We start from the raw sequence: 21,246 nt of genomic DNA, 5'->3' as shown, positions 1-21,246 counted from the left end.
CATTTGGTCTTGCTATGGGATCCTTGCTTAATTCGTTGCCTTTGTTTCTGACAAGAATAAGGCAGGAGAGGTGTCTGTGAGGGCAAGCTGCTTCAGGTCGATGAGGAAAAAAGAGAGACCACACAACTTGAGTGTAGGGGAATGAGAGCAGGTTCAATAATGTTAATACGTTCTGCTTTCTAGGAATTCCATGTGCCAGTATAAAATAGGCTGAAGAATAGATAGTGACTGTAATACTGTTTGGACCTACAGCCTACTGTTGCACCAACAGAACCGTGCACCAACTAGGGCCTACACTGTGTGTTTCAAAAAGTATTTTACTCAACAGTACATAGTACTCTCTATGTTTATTGTGTAGTAGACATCGTGGACACAGGTAAAAATTCCCAGAGAGTAGAGGCAGGTAGGTTGCCAGCATTTAACATTGTACACAGTGAGCATGTTTAAAACGCATAATTAGCTACACTGTGACTCCATGTATTTCTGTTATTAAATATGTATTTCAGTAATCTCAGCCACTCAATAAAATGATTTACCTGAATCTCAAAACACATGAGATGCAGTATCAATTGATAATTATTATTATTTATTTTTTTTACAGGTTGTTCTCAAAGACTCTAAACCCGTTGAGCTGTTGGCCTGTCATTGCTCATGTGTGGCAGGGCTTGCACTATGCAATCATGTTGCAGCTTTGCTCTACCAGACCTCACATTACAGCCAGCAGGTAGCAACAGCTATCCCCCCCACAGGGTCTGAGCAGCAGTGGCACAAACCTAGCACCCAGGTGATGTTTTCAACATTATGTGTCTCACTTCTTCCTGGTTATGTCACATAAATCACATCAACTTTCAAGGCTCCATGCAGCATCCTTCCTTCTGAAAATATGATCATATGAGCTAAAATTTGTTTATACAAAGTAAATAAGTTCTTGTACAAATTTCTTGACAGGGCTTTAAACCTGGTCCAACAAATGAGATTGTGGTGTTGTCAGCTAGGCCAAAGACAGAAGATTGGCTGAAGTGATCAGGTAATCTGTAGAAATGGGCAGTATGTCTGCTACATGAATTAAAATATGTACTGGAAATGTAAAATTGTACTTTGTATTTTTAGATTAAAGATGAACCTCTAATTGAACTGAATGTCCATACACATACACATACACACACACAACATCCCTGTAGCATAGAGCTACACAACACTGAAGTAGAATTTGACATGAAAAGCATTAATTTATGATAATAACAAACAGTACATAAATGCTTGTCTAACTGTTCTGTTGTGTATATTTTCAGGAGTAACTTGTACAACGGGGCCTGCGACTGGACCTGTGACCTTCCATACATGTCAGTTCTGCGTGTGAATGAGATTTACCAAGGAATGCCAAGGGAAACTGCTCCACCCACAACAACAATGGGAATAGCATTTATTCAATTGTTTTTTCAAAGAATATTCAGAGACGGGAGAGTCATAAAAACAATCAAACAAAAGATTGATTACTTTTACCTACCTATGCTTTTGGCTTGTCAATTTCCATGGTTAACTTTCAATCAGTTTTTTTTTACAAAGTTCAAATAGTTTGGTTTTCATTACATTTCTGAGCAGTTTTCATGTGTTCACTATTGTCATCTGCCACAAATATATTCTAATTGAATAGAATTCTAGTATACAATGTATACAAATTATGTAGTTGAACATGTCATCATAAATTTATTAAATTACATATTTTCCAATAAATGTTATTTATGTGAGTGTTTGAGGTTATAAGGTATTAGTACCTAAAAATAGTATTGTTTAAATGCTGTTTGTAATGGCCACAATAAAATACACAATGCTTTGGGGAGTCATTTAAAAAAGGCAGTTACAAACAAATGTAGGTTTATTCACTGGAAGCATAAAACTGAAAATGAGGGGAAAATACAGATCACTGTATGAAGTTGTAGAGATGTAAATCCATTCTTTATCACTGAACAAAAGCAGTAGCTAACAACAGTAAAATAGTTAAAATACTAAACAGAACTGCGCACTGGTCTTGATGCATCTATTTAGACCCAGCAATTTAAAGCAAAAAACTCTGGTAATTTAACAGAAGGCATGCAACTACATACACCGTTGTTGGTCGTCGGAGGGGTAAGTTTGAAAACTAATAGCCGAATATAATTTAGATGAGGATGAACACTGAGGGACGCAACAGTGCCCAGCTATCGTCCACTGAAAATGCTGAAATTTAAACGTCTTCCCAGATAGCAAAATTGTTCCGGGCATTTTATGGCCCAAACACTGTTCTTAGTTTTGGCAATCATACCGCCAGGAATGCAGGGCCAAAACCGGCACAGACAGTTTTGCCAAAAGCACGCCAGAAAAATGCCAATGCCTTACCAGACGAGAGTCAGAAGACCCTAAATTGGGCCATATTCATGCCATAATATCGCCATTGAAAAGCCAGATGTCTCCCGAGCACAGGCCACAACTCTGCCAGATTATATTAAAATAACTAATTTGGCCCATATTCAATATCTGCACCCAATAGCAACCATGCAATTCAAAGAGAAATCAAACCAGGAAACCATAACTGCAGAAAATTAGTGTTTATTTTCAATTAACAAACATATGACCTAAATAGGTAAACATTTACAATTTTTTTTTTTTTTATACAAATAAAATGTAAAAACATACAAAGCTTAGTTTTAGAAATCACACTTAGTTGTGTAAACCATTAAAGACCACAAACTTATGAACGGTAGTGTGTGGCCAGAAACGGGCCAAAGTGGAATGTATGTGTGCGCCTGACGACGTTGTGTGTTGGTGTGTGTGCGCCTGACGTTGTGTGTTGGTGTGTGCCTGACGTTGTGTGTTGGTGGGTGCCTGACGTTGTGTGTTGGTGGGTGCCTGACGTTGTGTGTTGGTGTGTGTGCGCCTGACATTGTGTGTTGGTGGGTGGCTGACGTTGTGTGTTGGTGGGTGGCTGACGTTGTGTGTTTGTGTGGCTGACGTTGTGTGTTGGTGTGTGGCTGACGTTGTGTGTTGGTGTGTGGCTGACGTTGTGTGTTGGTGTGTGCCTGACGTTGAGTGTTGATGTGTGCCTGACGTTGAGTGTTGGTGTGTGCCTGACGTTGAGTGTTGGTGTGTGCCTGACGTTGAGTGTTGGTGTGTGCCTGACGTTATGTGTTGGTGGGTGGCTGACGTTGTGTGCTGGTGTGTGCCTGACGTTGTGTGTTGGTGGGTGGCTGACGTTGTGTGTTGGTGTGTGCCTGACATTATGTACTGGTGGGTGGCTGACGTTGTGTGCTGGTGTGTGCCTGACGTTGTGTGCAGGTGTGTGCCTGACGTTGTGTACAGGTGTGTGCCTGACGTTGAGTGTTGATGTGTGCCTGACGTTGAGTGTTGGTGTGTGCCTGACGTTGAGTGTTGGTGTGTGCCTGACGTTGAGTGTTGGTGGGTGGCTGACGTTGTGTGCTGGTGTGTGCCTGACGTTGTGTGTTGGTGGGTGGCTGACGTTGTGTTGGTGTGTGCCTGACGTTATGTACTGGTGGGTGGCTGACGTTGTGTGCTGGTGTGTGCCTGACGTTGTGTGCAGGTGTGTGCCTGACGTTGTGTGCAGGTGTGTGCCTGACGTTGTGTGTTGGTGGGTGGCTGACGTTATGTGTTGGTGGGTGGCTGATGGTGGAGGACTGTGCTTCTCCTCCTCCTTCCCCCCTCTTGATCGCCAGCCAAATACAACCATTGCTCCACCTCCTGATTCGTGGATTCTCTGCATCCAGGATTTCTCCGAATGGCTTCTAGAAACAAACAATTAAAGATATCATGGGAGGTTTCAGAGTTTAAATTTAAAACTTTGTAAAGACAGCCAATGCCATTTAAACTTAAATTTAATTTAGGTCTTTAAGTTAAGTCCCATTCTTCTGTTGACTTTGTGTGACAGACTAAAGGGAAAGGGACAGCATAATTTGTTAATACAGTTTCTTTACCACTATGGAGTTAAACAAGCACAGACCTTACAAAAGAGATGTATACATAGCCCGACAAGCCAGACTATATCATAATGTGTAGTCTGACCACGAACGATAGACTAACACCCCTTTCACACATACATGGTTATTTTGAAAAACAAAGACATTTCTCTGCATTTATGCCCTTTGTTTACATACAAAGAATTTGCCTCTAAAAACGGTGGCCACTACACTGGAGGCGGCCAAGAGCCTTTATTCACCCTGTATTGAGGGGTGGCAGCTCATCGAGTGACTACTGAAGCTGGTAAATGAACCTAAAAATGTTGCCTGGTACATCTAATCAACACTTTTACCTGTAACAACATTCTTGACTTCTAGGCCCTGGAATTATGTTTTGCCATGGAGGCCTGTCCAATTCATTTTGCAGGCCAAGTCGTTCTGAATAAGCATCTTCATGACCCTCCACACAGTGTCCTTGAGGTTCACGCCCCCAGCAAGGCCCAGTGTCAGCACCTGGAAAAATAAAAGTTTTGAAAATATGAATGTTCATTGCGGAGAAAAAAAATGCAAAGAAAAAAGTTCAGAAAAAAATCTGGTCCAAATACTAATGATAAAAGTAATTATTACCAAGTCCTTTCTCTTCTCTGGCTTTGTCTTAATGTCGCGGTCCAGCGACAAAAGAGCCTCAGCATCCCTCAACGGCAGAAAACTTCCGTCCATGTGGTGTCCATGTGGTGTAGGTGTAGAATGGAGATCCTGAACAATCCGCAGCAGATTTCTTTGCATATCACACATCACCTCCTGCTTGGCAATGATCTCTCGTAGTAATGCTGAAACCAGAACATTTTAAAAACTGTTCAGTCCTTGCTAGCTATAACATAGAAATGTATTTTAAATTGGAATAGAGCATAAGGTCTCACCAGACTGCAGGTCCATCTCAGAAGCAGCATGAGGGGCAAGATGGAATGGCTCAGGCGTTCCATGGTGGCGAGACGGCTGAGGGAAAAGATGGTAGGATGGCTCAAGCGTCCCATGGTGGCGAGACGGCTGAGAGGGAAGATGGTAGGATGGCTCAGGAGGTCCATGGTGGCGAGACGGCTGAGAGGGAAGATGGTAGGATGGCTCAGGCGTCCCATGGTGGCGAGACGGCTGAGAGGGAAGATGGTAGGATGGCTCAGGAGTTCCAAGGGCGTGAATCGGCTACAGAGAGGCAAGTTGACTAGCAGACTGTTAAGTTGACTGGCGGAGATATTTCATCTGATGAGGAAATGGCGTCACGCAACAGTGACGGCAGAGGTGGAATGGAGGGCACCTTAGGGAGGACTGGTTTGCGCTTCACAGGCTCCTCATCAGACTCCTCCTGACTTGAGAGGAAGCGCTTGTTTGGTCTTTGGAGAGAGAAAAATAACTAAAATTATTTACAACCCTACAGCCATGTAAGGCTCGTTTGCACTGCCTATAATGAAGAGACCCATCTATGAATGAAACTCTATAAAACTGAGGTTTTAAAGTAATGAAATCCCACAGTTACGGCTTCTCACCAACTACCCCACATACAATTTTTTTCAGTGCTACTTCTTACAGAAATTTGGCAACTTAATGCTTAAATCTTTTTACATGCCTTAGTTTAAACAAACATTATGTAGACAAACTGAGCAAAATCTGAGTGCAACACACATTATCCTGGATTCAGCAGATTTGCGACATACCTGGTTTTTCTTTTTTTAGGCCTCCCCTCCTCTACTTCTGATTGGAGGTCTGTGTCATCTTCTGCCCAGCGAAGTTTCAACCTTACCTCACTAAAACTATCTGTCAAGAATGGGAACCAAGTGAAAAACAAAGCTTTACCCAAACTGGTATTAGTCATGATTGTTATATGTTAAATCATTTGGTTCTTGTAATGTCTGCATCCCAGTGTCAACTTTACATTGCAAAAAACAAATAAATACACTTAATGACACCAGTCATAAACATAAAAGTGTCATTAATGTTCATGATGTGCGTCATGCTAATAAGGCACACTCTTATGTAGACACCTCATTTTTTTTAATGTACACAGGTAATTTTCAAATGGAAACCCAGAGATCACATCTAAATGACCATGAATCTTTACATCATCACTAAGATGAATCAACCCATGTATATTGTAGACAACAAACTCAGGACCATACAATTTACTGAAGTGCTCCACAAATGACACAAGTAACCTTTTCGCAAAACCATTCAGAGCTGAACAAAGGCGGGGATTGGCTAAAATCGAGATGGCAACTGACAGCAGCATGAAGTTGTTATACATTTCCTCAGGTGACACACCCCTAAGAACAGGAGGACCGGTGTACAGAAGGAACTGCCTGAGTTCAGTTGCCTTCCACATTAATCTTTCTGCCAGACTCCTTGGCTTCCTAGCAAATTCAGCTGGGACGAATGCCTTCAAACTTATCAGCTTTTCAGAGATCTCCTGCATATCACGACCCGAACGACGACACCGAAGAGGGCCAGAACTGCCAAACCACAAATCTAAGAGCCTCCTCATTACTCCCAAACAAACCAAATGCATATAATCGTGAGGAAACTGACTGACCATACCGATACCCGTTTCAAGTAGAGGGGAAACTGCTATGTGATGTTCCTCATCTGTGCCTCTCGCAAATGACTCATCAGTCCTATCAGCAGCACTTACCTCTGGGAATGTCATGCGGTGACGAGCATAAACACCTGGCTGTAAACACTTATCACATCCTGCATAACCTGAATGGCCTTTCACCTGTTTGATAAAGGCTCTAGCAGGAGCATCACAAATGACCGAACTTACCTTCAGAAACAAGGTTTTTGAGCCTATGACAAATCCCTCTCTCAGCATTCTCAATTCTTGAACAAGGGCACCAAGATACTCATGCAATGAAGTGGGTTTAGTCTCACCACAGAACAAAGCAATTAACAGTGGCCTGCTGGAAACATAATCTTTGTGACGCAACATGCCTAACACTGGCCAGAACTGAGTCGACGAGCTCTTAAACAGCGGCAATCCATCAAAATTAAGCTGCAACATAAACACATTTCTATCTGGAAATTTGGACGACAAATACTCAAATGTGTTGCGAAACATGTTCAAAATACCAAAATAGAAAAACACCCCACCAGCCAACCTTTCCAGAGTGTACTTCATTGCTGTTTTTAAAAGGGTTCTCCCATCCTTTGGAAGAAAGGGGTGATGCACTCTAAGGATGCACAGAAGAGCAGACAATGCCACTAATGATACACCATACTCAACAGCCCAGGTAGAAAGAGCAGTGGACAAATCTAAAGGAGGAGAAATCTCATCATCATCCTCATCATCATCATCATCTTCCTCATCATCTTCAGAGACCTCATCATCACTCACCATCTCAGTGTCCACAACTTCACCAAAGTCACTACTTACCATCTCATTGTGCTCTACGACACCTGTGCAAAGACTTCTTTGTACCTCTAAAATTCTGTCATTTGTCCTTTTTATGGCTTGCTTGCACATGTTACTCCACTGGGACCGCTCCATTGTGAACTGGGGAAAACCAAACACAGACATTTGTTAACGCTACAGATTTATTTAGAGAGAAAAGAGAGGAGAAAGCTCTTTGTATGCATGTCTTGAACAGTGTATGTCCCAAGTAGTCTAGGCTGTACTGTAGGGTAAACCTTAGTCACATAAAAAACTCCACTGCTCATTTGATTTATTTGCATTTGAAATTTGAAATCAAATCTTTCAAATTTCAATAAACATATGCTGATCAAGGCATACAATGTTACACTAGCCAAATAAAACAGCTCCATTCAAAAATACTTAGAAAAGGTAATGAAAGATATTTCATGTTGAAGCCTGCAGCTTATTGATAATTTTTATTGCATGTAAAAATCTGTCAGGCTCAATTGTGGAATAAGATAGAAGCCGTGCAATGAACATGGGAAAGGACATTTTTTGTTGGTGAGGCTAAAAACAAACAAAAAATCTACTTAGCAGATAAAAGACATTCGCAAAAAAAATGCAACATAGAGCTTTCTCCTCTCTTTTAAAACATAAAAACAAACAACTTACCTTACTTTTACTTGGCTCTTGATAGTCACCGGTGAAATCTCTGTCAGGAAATGTACAGGAACATTTGGTTTGGTCAGAGAAACGGGCTCGGTTTGGTGAACAACCTAGCAGCTAGCTAAAGTAAGTGCTGACGCTAAGGTCTGGTACAACTATTCAAAATGGGACAGTTTAAGATTCTCATAAACCTTTACCTCAAAATGCATTAAGGAATGAAAACAGTATTCTGAAACAGAGAAACAAGAGTGTCAAAAAACTCAATACCACACTCACAACTCATGTGACTTGAACTTATATTGCAAATAATGATAACTGGGAAAAAAGCAGAAAATTTTCATTTTTTGTAATTTTCTACATTTTCTGTAATTTTCTACAAAAATCTACACATTGTCATATAAGTAACCTTATATAAATATCCGAACTTTTACCATCGTGTCGTTTGATTTTGATTAATAGCGCAAGAGAGCAAGGCAGCGCTTGGAAGACGGCGCAGCGCTAGCGTCGAGGATCTCTGCTCGTTCTTTCAGTACGCGCGCTGTCACATGCGCATGTCATCTACATAAATCAAAGAATAGATCCTCCAATGGGAATTTCCCCAGAGAATAAGCACTCACACAGGCTTGTCTGGCTCTCAGCAACAGAGCAGTGGCCGTTGACGTGCGGTGATAAGGCGAAAAGTGTACGGAACATGGTTAGTCTACGTTAACGTTAAAACATAGGCTATTTAATGTTCTGTCTCCATCACTCTTCAAAATACTGCGAATGTAGTCAACGTAGTAATCGTTGCGTTATGCGTCACATATCATGCGTTTTTTTTAAGTTACCATGACTCACTGCAAATATAGTGAAGCTGCCGTCTCTATCCTAACGTTACTTGGAACACAGATTTGTCAGCGCAGATTTGTGTAACATCAACCACGTGACTGCAAGGCGCGAAAGCAAGGCTATCTCACTCTTGAGTAATACTACCAGTTAATACACTCATGGAACTCCCGTTATAAAGCCAACTACTGAGCAAAATTTATTTTACATAGATTATATTTGCACTGTTGTTTATGATTAGAGAATTCTGTCAGTGAGCATGCACTGGAACCGGTTCTCACCGGATTTCTTTACCATGACTAGCAGTAACTTAATCTTTTTAGATGAGGAAAATTCGACGCTGCCTTTGATATGAAGCGACCTACATAAATTGACAATTTAATTAAAATATCTAACGTTATGCATGAGTTTAAATTATAACAAACAGCGAATACCATAAGTATAATATTAACTTGTAACTTACATCACCACATAAGCTACTAGTGAGGATTAACACGCAGTGTGTAAACTAAACTACACAAACAGCAAAAATACATAATATCCATCAGACACGCACAAAATATCATGTTTTCACACAAAAATGGAAGTGTGGCTAGCTGTAGACATTATCATACATTAACGTTAACCTTTTTTCAGAGAAAAATAGCTTAAGTGTAAACAAAAATATTAAGTACAACTCATATGATAATATTACATTTAATTCACATAAAAAGCTGCATTTGAAAATACAAGGCTTTATAAAACAGCATTGAAAACAACCGTCTCCACTCACCTCATGAGAATAATGCGGGAAGCTCATCAGTTCTGCTCGCGTGAAGTCGATCTCGCAGCCAATCAGCAGCGAGCTTTGATTGTACAACCAATAAAATCACACCTTGTAGTGATGGATCGGTCATGAACGATTCGTTCATTGTGAACAAATCTTTAATATGACTCGGGAATACCGAGTTGTCTCGAATGTGCGCGCTCACTCGTTCACTAATCCCTATGGCATATCATATAATGCCAGTTTACACGGAACTTACCACCTAATTTACAATACAGAAAATATAATTAGGCAACTGGCTATTTGCAGGATAGTTAATGGAATTACTAAAAATAAAGCATATTCAGCTTAAACAACACTTCTCAGCGCGGTTCAGAGGATGAGAATTGTCCGACATTATTTAAAATGGCGCGGCAGGAAGGTCAAAGGGTAAATCACAAATGTTTTAATAAGTTATCATACTTAAATATCATGTATCAGTTTTTAGTTTATTATGTCAAGTTAATTATGGTCAGACCCTACATACATTTTAAATACGATTTCAGTTAAATTAATTTATTATTAAATAAAATTTCTGTAACTTCGTGTAATTTCAAGTTATGACAAAGACAACCTTGTCCATTAGAGGCTATATATATATATATATATATCTTATGATAAAACTGGAGAGGAAATACTTGTTTAAGTAATTTCACAATCACTCCCACAACAGCAACTGAAAAATACGTTGAATCTGGCATGTTTCATATTTGCCAGAAGAGAGCCATAAAATAATGCCCCTCCCTCCAACTCCTCCAGCTGCGCCACCACCGATTCCGGAACTCTTCAGGGTTGCCATCCATTTGCCAACATCGTACACAAACCAAACAAATGCCAGAAGAATCCAGAAAATGCCCGTTAGATTTTGCGATCTGGGTTTTTCATTTCATTCACTTATTTTTATAATCTATTTAAACAAGTGAATAACTGTTTCATTGTTATAAATATATATATATATATATATATATATATATATATATATATATATATATATATATATATATATATATATATATATATAAAGATTGATATCGCCTTACAGGCTATTTACACTGTCTAGCAGAAAATTGAATATGCCGCTACAGCAAGTGACGTTTCACCGGAAGTGTTTGAGCTGGCTTATATTATTCCGGAAGTTGTATAGTCCGGATTTCTGATTAATTATTTAATCAAACAAAACATTTCAGTTTATAATCTCTTCCTTGTCTACACATGTAGAGACTCTTTAGATAAGAACATGAGTGGCTCTTAAAAGAGCCTTTGTGTCTGTTGCGTAAACCGGATGTTCTTCTACTTGGAGCTGGTGTATTTGGTGACGGCCTTTGTGCCCTCAGACACGGCGTGTTTGGCCAGTTCACCGGGCAGCAGCAGACGCACGGCGGTCTGGATCTCTCTCGATGTGATGCTGGAGCGCTTGTTGTAGTGAGCAAGACGAGACGCTTCACCGCCGATGCGCTCGAAGATGTCGTTGACGAAAGAGTTCATGATTCCCATCGCCTTGGAAGCAGGGTTGCCTGATGCCAGCAAGGTTTTCCAGCCCAATACCTCGTCAAAAACCGCGAGAATGCACAAAAAAACGCCCAGATTTGTTCTGGCTTGTTTCTCGCTATGGTTTCTCGTTTAAACACATGATAATCATTAACGAGTTTTAAAATTACCCATCAGTCCGTGTACTTTGCGTCCATTCGTTTTTCCTTTTTTAACCTGTAATAAAAAAATTAACGGTTGTTGTATTTTTAAAACACAAAGTTGAACACCAAAATGTGAAATTGAACTGCAAATGCTGCAGTTAAAAAAAAAAAAAATATATATATATATATATATATACACTCACCTAAAGGATTATTAGGAACACCATACTAATACTGTGTTTGACCCCCTTTCGCCTTCAGAACTGCCTTAATTCTACGTAGCATTGATTCAACAAGGTGCTGAAAGCATTCTTTAGAAATGTTGGCCCATATTGATAGGATAGCATCTTGCAGTTGATGGAGATTTGTGGGATGCACATCCAGGGCACGAAGCTCCTGTTCCACCACATCCCAAAGATGCTCTATTGGGTTGAGATCTGGTGACTGTGGGGGCCATTTTAGTACAGTGAACTCATTGTCATGTTCAAGAAACCAATTTGAAATGATTCGAGCTTTGTGACATGGTGCATTATCCTGCTGGAAGTAGCCATCAGAGGATGGGTACATGGTGGCCATAAAGGGATGGACATGGACAGAAACAATGCTCAGATAGGCCGTGACATTTAAACGATGCCCAATTGGCACTAAGGGGCCTAAAGTGTGCCAAGAAAACATCCCCCACACCATTACACCACCACCACCAGCCTGCACAGTGGTAACAAGGCATGATGGATCCATGTTCTCATTCTGTTTACGCCAAATTCTGACTCTACCATCTGAATGTCTCAACAGAAATCGAGACTCATCAGACCAGGCAACATTTTTCCAGTCTTCAACTGTCCAATTTTGGTGAGCTCTTGCAAATTGTAGCGGAGATGAGTGGTACCCGGTGGGGTCTTCTGCTGTTGTAGCCCATCCGCCTCAAGGTTGTGTGTGTTGTGGCTTCACAAATGCTTTGCTGCATACCTCGGTTGTAACGAGTGGTTATTTCAGGCAAAGTTGCTCTTCTATCAGCTTGAATCAGTCGGCCCATTCTCCTCTGACCTCTAGCATCAACAAGGCATTTTCGCCCACAGGACTGCCACATACTGGATGTTTTTCCTTTTCACACCATTCTTTGTAAACCCTAGAAATGGTTGTGCGTGAAAATCCAGTAACTGAGCAGATTGTGAAATACTCAGACCGGCCCGTCTGGCACCAACAACCATGCCACGCTCAAAATTGCTGAAATCACCTTTCTTTCCCATTCTGACATTCAGTTTGGAGTTCAGGAGATTGTCTTGACCAGGACCACACCCCTAAATGCATTGAAGCAACTGCCATGTGATTGGTTGATTTAGATAATTGCATTAATGAGAAATTGAACAGGTGTTCCTAATAATCCTTTAGGTGAGTGTATATATATATATATATATATATATATATATATATATATATATATATATATATATATATATATATATATATATATATATATTGTATAATAAATAAAATAAATATATAATAAATATTTATTTTTATAAAATAAATAAAAAATAAATCTTGACGCATTGTTTATGACTTTTTGCCCCTTTTTAAACATTTAAAATATTCACAAATTAATATGGAAAAAATGTCCATATTAATTAATTCTAAGGCCAAACCCGAAATTATATTTTTCCCGCAGTGCTGAATGAGAAGAGCCATGTCTCTGGAACAATACAGAGAGGTGATTTAGATTTTTGTTCTGTGCATCTGGAATGCACCTGTCTCGTCTTTCAGTATATCAGATAGTTCATCAACAGCATTAATGGCAGTGTGGCACGCAATGTACGTTGCTATCCGCAGTTCTCGTCGTTTCTGGTAATTGTTGTCAGGGTTACTGGACTCACCCACTCTGCTAACTGTCTGACCATTGTCTGGCACCTTGCCTTATGCTTCTTGGTGGCTGCACGGATATCAGCGTTGCAGTATTTACAGTGTGCCTTTCTTTCTTCTGCACCCGGTGCAATCCATGACTTTAAGTCTGGATCTCTTTCCTACTCTTTCCTGTAACTTTTTCTATATTTTGCCCACTTTGGCATATTGTCAGTGTCAGTCAGCTAGCTAAGTTTGAAAACCCCGCGCAATCTAGTGTGTTTGAGAGGAGGGCGGTGCCGGCGTGCGTGACGTGAGCTGAAGGGAGGGAGTGTCTGTTGTGAGTTTAGGGGGCACGTCAGCCAGACCTGTAGTGTGTGTGTGTGTGTGTGTGTGTGTGTGTGTGTGTGTGTGTGTGTGTGTGTGTGTGTGTGTGTGTGTGAGTAAGAGTAGGCTACTGAACAGAGAGTCGCCGAAAGAAGGATCTGAAGTACCGATGTTTCGGCTACAAAAACCCGCCGAACTGATCCGAAACCAGCCCGATTTTTATCCACCTGCCCAAACCCATTTTTGCCCGCAAAAAAAGATTGCAAAAAAGGGAAACCCGCCCAATTGGGCGCCTCTGATGGCGTATTTTCATTGGTCAAACACATTCAATGATTTCATTGGACAGTTGTAAGTTTGACGGACCGGAAAGAGCCAATCAAAGACTTCCAAATGAAAGTCCCTCCTCTCGCCTCATGTTTGAAAGTTTCCACCCACACGATTACATTCCTTTGTTTAGTTTCCCCAAGCAATATTTATTTTGTAGTAATAAAATATGAGAAAATAAACAGTTAAGAAATAATTGTTCATAAATGATTTGCATATTTTTCTGCGAGTACTACTGTGAATTATAAAAAATAAACCGCTTTTAACTATTTTACTATCTTTTATACTGTCCTGCATTTGGTATTTTTCTGATCTACTTATATTTTTCATCTCTTTTCATACATTTATATGTTGCAAATCAAACTGGACTTTATTATCACGGACACACTTAATTACAAACAATATAATTATATGAGAGTTTTAAATATTGTGAAACATTGTTTGTGTCTGACAGCAAAACTAATATGAAATGATCGAACACATTCATGTTTGTTCAGAAAGAAAACAGGCATTTATTTATCATGAAAATTATTTCAATATATCTTGATATTTTATTTTTTGTATATTAGTATCAATATTATTAATAATAACTGATTTGCATTTGTATTGTGTTACTCTATAAGAGGACACTTCAGGAATAATAAAGAGGTTTGGGCACAATCAGGAACAAGGAGTGAAATGAGGTCAGAGGTCACTAAAGATCTGATGTATACATTTAATTTAACCAGTTTCATACAAGTTTTAAAATCAAGGTCAGTGCAATTTATTTGACATTATTTTATCTGTATTAATCAATTATGAAGAAATAATTTTGTGCTTGTGTGTGTTTATATAACTATTGTATTGTAGGTCAGACATTTTTAACCTTTATTTCACATAGTACTTGACATATTGTTGTTGTTTTACTTTAACAATACCGTAGTAGCACTTTACAGTAGCGTTTAATTTACTAACATTAGTTATCATGAACTTACAATAAACAAAACACTGGTGGACAAAAGATTGGAATAATGTTCAGATTTTGTTGTTTCAGAAGGAAATTGGTACTTTAATTCAACAAAGTGGCATTCAACTGATCACAAAGTATATTCAGGACATTACTGATGTAATAAACAGCACATCACTATTTGAATTTTTTTTTTAATCAAATATATACAGCAGATTCACTCCAACACATTATCCTTGAATATGCTAAATTGTTAATTTGGCACTATAAATTAACTTGCCATTATATCAAACACAGCTGAAAGATATTTGGTCATAACATGAATCTTAACATTGTCTTGCCACAGTATGCAATAGACAGACATGTATTTTAAGGTCAATATTAGGTGAAAAATGGCAAAAAAGAAAAAGCTTTCTCTAGAAAAACCTTATTTTGAGGAATTAAGGAAATCTTGAAATTGCAGAGAAAAAAAAATGAAGAAAAAAAACCCTGAAGATTTCATACAAAGATCCGGGGCCTACAGCACTGCTAGATCCAACCTAAAGAGAGGCATCAGGGAAGCCAATAAAAACATATTGATGATAACTCTAATACTGACCCAAGGCAGATATGGCAGTGCACTGAAACCCAAACTAACCACAAATACTCACATGCCAGTAACTCAACCAGTGAGGCTCTTCTACCAGATGAGCTCATACATCTGAAATCTGCTACCATAGTTCCTATTCCAAAGCAGTCTGCAGTGAGGAGCCCAAAAGACTATCGAGCAGTGGCACTCACTGCCATTATAATGAAGTGCTTTGAAAGACTGGTCCTAGCTAACATCAAAGCCAATAACCCGGATACCCTAGACCATCATCAGATTACACACCTTGCAAACAAGTCATCAGATTATGCTATTTCCACTGCCCTTCACATTGCTTTACCTGGAAGGCAGAGACAGGAATGTTAAAATGCTCATCGACTACAGCTCTGTCTTTAATACCATCCTCCCCTCCAAGCTCTTCCAAAAGCTGCACGACTTGGGCCTCAACAACTCGCCCTGCAAATGGACACTACATTTCCTAAGCAACAGACCACAGACTGTAAGACTAGGAAATCAATACTCCTCAACTCTAATCCTGAACACCAGAAAGGTGTTTTCTGAGCCCTCTCTTATATGCACTCTTCACTTATGATTGTGTTCCTGTCCACAGCTCCAATTCGATCATCAAATTCACAGACAACATGACAGTGGCTGTTCTGATCACCAGCAATGACAAATCAGCATACAGGAAAGAGGTGCATAACCTTGTGTAGTGATGTGCCCAGAACATCTGGGCCCGTATCCCTAAAGATTCTGAGAATCCTCTCAGAGAGCTCCTAACTTAACCTAAAAATTCCTTGCCAGGAGTTTTAGCTTAGAAGTGATTCCAGAACATTTTCAGTGAACTCTGAGCAAGGAATGGATGGAAAATCCTATCTTAGTGAGGAGGTGTGGTTGACCCCGTTGCTAGGTATGAGTCATCATTTCAAAAGCCGTGATTGGTTGATCCTGCAAGTTTGATGAAAATGAACTTTTGGTGATAATGAGCAAAGGATGTACCCTCAAATCAATAAACATTATTATACACTCTAATCTTATGCAGACTGTAATTGTAAATAATATTTCACATTCAAGAAAATATCTGGAAAATGAATAGTAAGCTGTAGGGGTTATAGCCTAACATTAGAATCTAAAATATGTGAAAACTTAAGCTCATTACACCCTGTTCAAATAATGATTCGTGTCTTATTTGCTCATATTAATATCCTAGCTGGCATATTTTGTACTTTCACTCCCATATGGACCCCATTGAAAACAAGATGGCCTAGCTCAAGGGGCTGTCCTTAATGAAGTAGAAATTGCAACGTTACAACTCAGTGTGGTCTTAACGAGGGTAACACGGCTCAGCTTTTATCAATGTCTGTGATTGCTGGCTGGTCTATTTATGAAGGCTTGTTAACAAATATCCTACAAACACAGAAAATGGAGAAAAAAAAGGAATCGCAAGCCGAACTGGACTGAGGAGCAAGGTTCGTTGCTGGCCCAGTTGGTGAACGAACATAAAGGTATGTTACGAGGAAAATTTGGCCCAAATGTCACTAGCCAAGGCAAGAGGCACGCCTGGGACACAATATCCCAAACAATCAATGCCTCTTTTCCACTGGTGGTGCAGACAGGCGACGATTGTGAGAAAAGGTGGTATGTGCTGCAGTCCAAGGCAAAACATGAGATTGCAGCACACAAGCGGGAATCCTCACTCACAGGTGAGCAAAATACTATAGCCTACCACATAATCTGGCAACTTGCTCCTGCTGGCAAAGTTAATTTACATGCCTAAGTACTGTGTTCATTGACTGTTTCTTTCTAGGGGGTGGACCACCTGCAAAGCGGCTGTCCCAAGTGGCCGACACTGTCTTTCAAGTCCTGGGACACTCTGAGGTCAGTGTCACCGGGCTGCCAACAGGCATTGACACGTCAATGATGCAGGCCCTTGAAATGCAGCAAAGGTAGGACACAGGGTTATTCATATCAACAGTGTTTATTCATTGCAGAAGCCATTTCATGTGTTATCCATGCTCATTGTATTAAATTAATTTAATCAAAACAATAATTAAACTAGGCCTATGTATTTCTGTAGCATGGAGCCATCACAAGAACTGGGCCCATCAAGTTTGCCGACAAGATTGCCGCCTGAACCATCTGCAGCTGCTACTCAGGATAGCCCGGCGGATCAAACACCATTCCCATCCGCAGCACCTGCTCCGTCAGCATCCCTGCAGGAGAGAAGATTGCAACTCACAATTGATGTGTTTGAACAACAAAAAAAAGTCCTTTCCCTTCAGGAGGAGTACTACTGCCTTAAAATTGAACACCTAAAAAATAAACCATTTAGAGATTGTGTTCTGTGTCTTGCATTTAACAATTGCAGGTGATGTGCAGTAAAACTGTGGTAGTTCTTAATACCATCACAAGTTCTCAAATGACATGGGGCTACAGCTTGCCTGAAATGTAAATTTGTGAAGTTTGCCCTGTAAGGCAGTCCACTCTGGGCTAGGTTCCCCTGTGGAATGTGAATATCATCTTCACCACCATCCTCATCGTTGTCTTCATCCTCATCGCCATCCTCCAAAGGTTCTGCAATCTGTCTAACCTTGCAAATATTGTGTAATATTGCACAGGCTATGATGACTTTGCTGACTTTTTCAGGCCTCAGCCGCACCTCTCCGTGGAGAACATGAAAGCGCCTCTTAAGCTGGCCTATGCCACGCTCCACCACCGCTCTTGTTGTCTTGTGGGCCCTACAATAGAATACAGACCTTTAATTATTTGATGGAAATATTGCACTACTTGGATGCTCTAACATATTGCTTGCATTTCATTTCCATGATTTTTGTATTGTTTGGCTTACCTGTTATAGTTTAGTTGGGGCCCTTGGCGTGGCTGGAGGTAAGGTGTAAGGAGCCATGGTTTGCATGGGTAGCCACTGTCCCCTAACAAGTGGCAATTAGCTGGCACATAGCGTCTCTCAAAAAGCTGTCTGATGCCACTCTCGGAGAGCATTCTCGCATCATGTGTGGAGCCTGGCCATTTAGCCACAATGTCCAAAATCTTACAGGCCGCATTGAACACTATTTGCACATTGATGCTGTGGAAATTCTTCCTGTTAACAAAGACAGCCTCGTCCTCTGATGGCGCAATTATTCTCACATGTGTTCCATCAATTACACCTACAATGCCAGGGAATCCTGCAATGTCCATAAATGCCCTTTTATGTGTGTGTAAAGTACGGGCATCCAGCGGGAATGAAACAAATTGTGTCACAATATTAGGTTGTGACAAAGCTGTCAGTGTTTGGGTGATGACTCTGCTGACGGAGGATTGGGACAGACCCAAGTCATCACTGCTGCATTGTTGCATTTTCCCTGTTGCCAAATACCTCAGGGTTGTGATTACTTTCTTCTCCGGTGTAATAGCGTTGTGGCGTCGAGTTGGTGAAGTAATTGCATCTCTAAGGAGATCCACCACAAACATGATTCCTGCACGATCCAATCTATAGCGTCTCAATAATTCCCTGTCATCCAGTGTTTGCAGGACATCTCTCCTGCCTCCTCTGTTGGCCATTTTGTGCAGCTGCTTAGGGGAACTCCTAAACCACTAAAAGTCCTCTTCCCTGCTCTTAGCAGATCTCGCCTTAGGAGCCCTTTTAAGCGCTATGAATCTTGAGGAATAGCTTTTATATTAACTGGGATTTTCGTGTCACTTTTAGGGGAAATTCTAAGAAAACGTCATGACTCTGAGAATTTTCTTAGAATTTGGCCGCTAGGAGCCACTTTTTGCACAAATATTCTTTAGGGATACGGGCCCTGAACCCTTAACACAAAGAAAACTGAATAACTCATTGTGGACTTTAGGAAACACAGAACAACACCCCATAAACATCAGTGGAGATGATCAGTAGCTTCAAGTTCATTTGCATCCACATCACAGAAGATCTCACATGGTCTGTCAACGCCTCGGCCCTGGTAAAAAGACGCACTTTATATGACAATAAACGGCATGACTTCATTAGTTTCACTCAACCATATACACGAGTGCAACAGTGGGTGAAAGTCTTCTGCAGTTCTGAGAAACTTATCAGAATAACAATTATAGCGAGTCAATTAATGTGAGATGAACGAACATGAAATCATCTAAATGATTTAATACGGTGCTAAATAGACAGTAAAATTAACTGTTTATGATCTATATATTCGTTTATTAATTTGATTAAGCTTCTAATGGTTCTAAATAGATTTTACATTTCTACAATTTCACAAATGACCAATAAATTTCAGTCTTGAGTTTATGACTTCTTCACCCAACCATGATAAATACTGTCATGATTTAATCACCCTCATGTTGTTCCAAACCCATGTGTCTTCCACCATTCAGTTTCACTCTAAAGCTAGAAAGTCAAACATGAGGGTGAGTAAATAATGACAATGTTTTGGGTTGAGATGATGGATTCTTCTGCAGTTCCACATGAGGGCACCTAAAAGACAAACATCATATAACAGATCATAAATACTTCCATACACATATAAGAGCAAAGAGCTCATGACCACAGCAGGCTATAACAATGAATTAATCCAATACATTGAAAATGCAAACAAACAATAATATTGTGACCTCTAGTGGTGAACTTCTGAAATCATATAAATGGACTTTACAGAAAGAATTGTTATTGTTCAACACCAGTCTCATCTCTAGCAGCAGCACTGGGGCAAACTTTAAGGTATTGTTTTGTCAAAGAAATTGTGAAGGAAACTTTTCTTCTATTAAACTTCTTAAAATGTCTTTAGGACAAAAACTTGTATTTGCTTCTCCATTATAGTTTAACATTTTCTGACACCTCTAAAGAAACATATATGCGTTTAATTTGATTGTTCAAAAACAACCCTCATAAAAGTTAAATTATAAAAAGGCCAAAAGATTTATATTTTGAAAATATTCAGAGCGATTTAATCATTAACACTTGTGTATTTACACAGATGTGACCAGACAATAAATATATTAGAGTAATCTTTTTAATTGCTCCAATAACTAAGTTTCAACATGACCGTCTCAGTCATGAGAAAAACAGAAAATACATCAGTCTGTCACCTGGGAAAGAAATACGTTTATTTACTACAAACAATTACCAGCAAAACAACAACATATCGGTTTATGATCTTCCTATGTACACATGACAAAGAAACTCCTTAAACGAGAAAATGGGTGGCTCTTAAAAGAGCCTTTGTGTTGGTTGAATACACCGGATGTTCTTCTACTTGGAGCTGGTGTATTTGGTGACGGCCTTTGTGCCCTCAGACACGGCGTGTTTGGCCAGTTCACCGGGCAGCAGCAGACGCACGGCGGTCTGGATCTCTCTCGATGTGATGGTGGAGCGCTTGTTGTAGTGAGCGAGACGAGACGCTTCACCGCCGATGCGCTCGAAGATGTCGTTGACGAAAGAGTTCATGATTCCCATCGCCTTGGAAGAGATCCCGGTGTCAGGATGAACCTGTTTCAGGACTTTATACACGTAGATAGCGTAACTCTCCTTCCTAGACTTTCTGCGCTTCTTTCCTCCCTTACCGGCGGTCTTTGTGACGGCCTTCTTGGATCCCTTCTTCGGGGCGGATTTGGCTGGTTCAGGCATGATGATCTGAAGAACAAACTCAGAATAATGATTCTTATTCCGCACACAGAAGTATTTATACCCTCCTCTATGCTAATTCTGTGAGGAGATGACGCGCGCCTCTGATGGCGTATTTTCATTGGTCAAACACATTCAATGATTTCATTGGACAGTTGTAAGTTTGACAACCGGAAAGAGCCAATCAAAGACTTCCAAATGAAAGTCCCTCCTCTCGCCTCATGTTTGAAAGTTTCCACCCCCCACAAGATTACATTTCCTTTGTTTAGTTCTCCCGCTCATTTATTTTTTAGAAAAATAATGTAATATGAAAAAGAAAATTAGTTTCTCAAAAAA

General features: G+C 40.1%; 2 protein-coding genes and 1 long non-coding RNA gene across 3 annotated transcripts; 1 reads left to right on the top strand and 2 right to left on the bottom strand.

Annotated features, from left to right (window-relative positions):
- Nucleotides 1-648: 648 nt before the first annotated feature.
- Nucleotides 649-1,497, top strand: LOC127618033 (uncharacterized). The gene is made up of 3 exons (XR_007967396.1): nt 649-784; nt 949-1,027; nt 1,293-1,497. It is a non-coding gene; the product is annotated as an uncharacterized LOC127618033 (long non-coding RNA).
- Nucleotides 1,498-17,441: 15,944 nt separating this feature from the next.
- On the bottom strand, nt 17,442-20,037 carry LOC127619330 (putative nuclease HARBI1). Its single transcript, XM_052092214.1, has 3 exons — nt 18,142-20,037; nt 17,778-18,031; nt 17,442-17,506 (listed from the first exon to the last, which is right to left on the bottom strand). Exons 1-3 carry the CDS (start codon nt 18,852-18,854, stop codon nt 17,442-17,444), a joined length of 1,032 nt encoding a protein of 343 aa, XP_051948174.1. The 5' UTR covers nt 18,855-20,037.
- Nucleotides 20,038-20,350: 313 nt separating this feature from the next.
- Nucleotides 20,351-21,120, bottom strand: LOC127617654 (histone H2B-like). The gene has a single exon (XM_052089679.1). It carries the CDS (start codon nt 20,911-20,913, stop codon nt 20,539-20,541), a length of 375 nt encoding a protein of 124 aa, XP_051945639.1. The 5' UTR covers nt 20,914-21,120; the 3' UTR covers nt 20,351-20,538.
- Between the last annotated feature and the right edge of the window lie 126 nt (nt 21,121-21,246).

Source organism: Xyrauchen texanus, chromosome 2, assembly GCF_025860055.1.
Source record: "Xyrauchen texanus isolate HMW12.3.18 chromosome 2, RBS_HiC_50CHRs, whole genome shotgun sequence".
NCBI classification, from domain to species: Eukaryota; Metazoa; Chordata; class Actinopteri; order Cypriniformes; family Catostomidae; genus Xyrauchen; species Xyrauchen texanus.
Note: the sequence above shows the minus strand (reverse complement) of the source record. Positions and strands in the feature narration are given on the sequence as shown.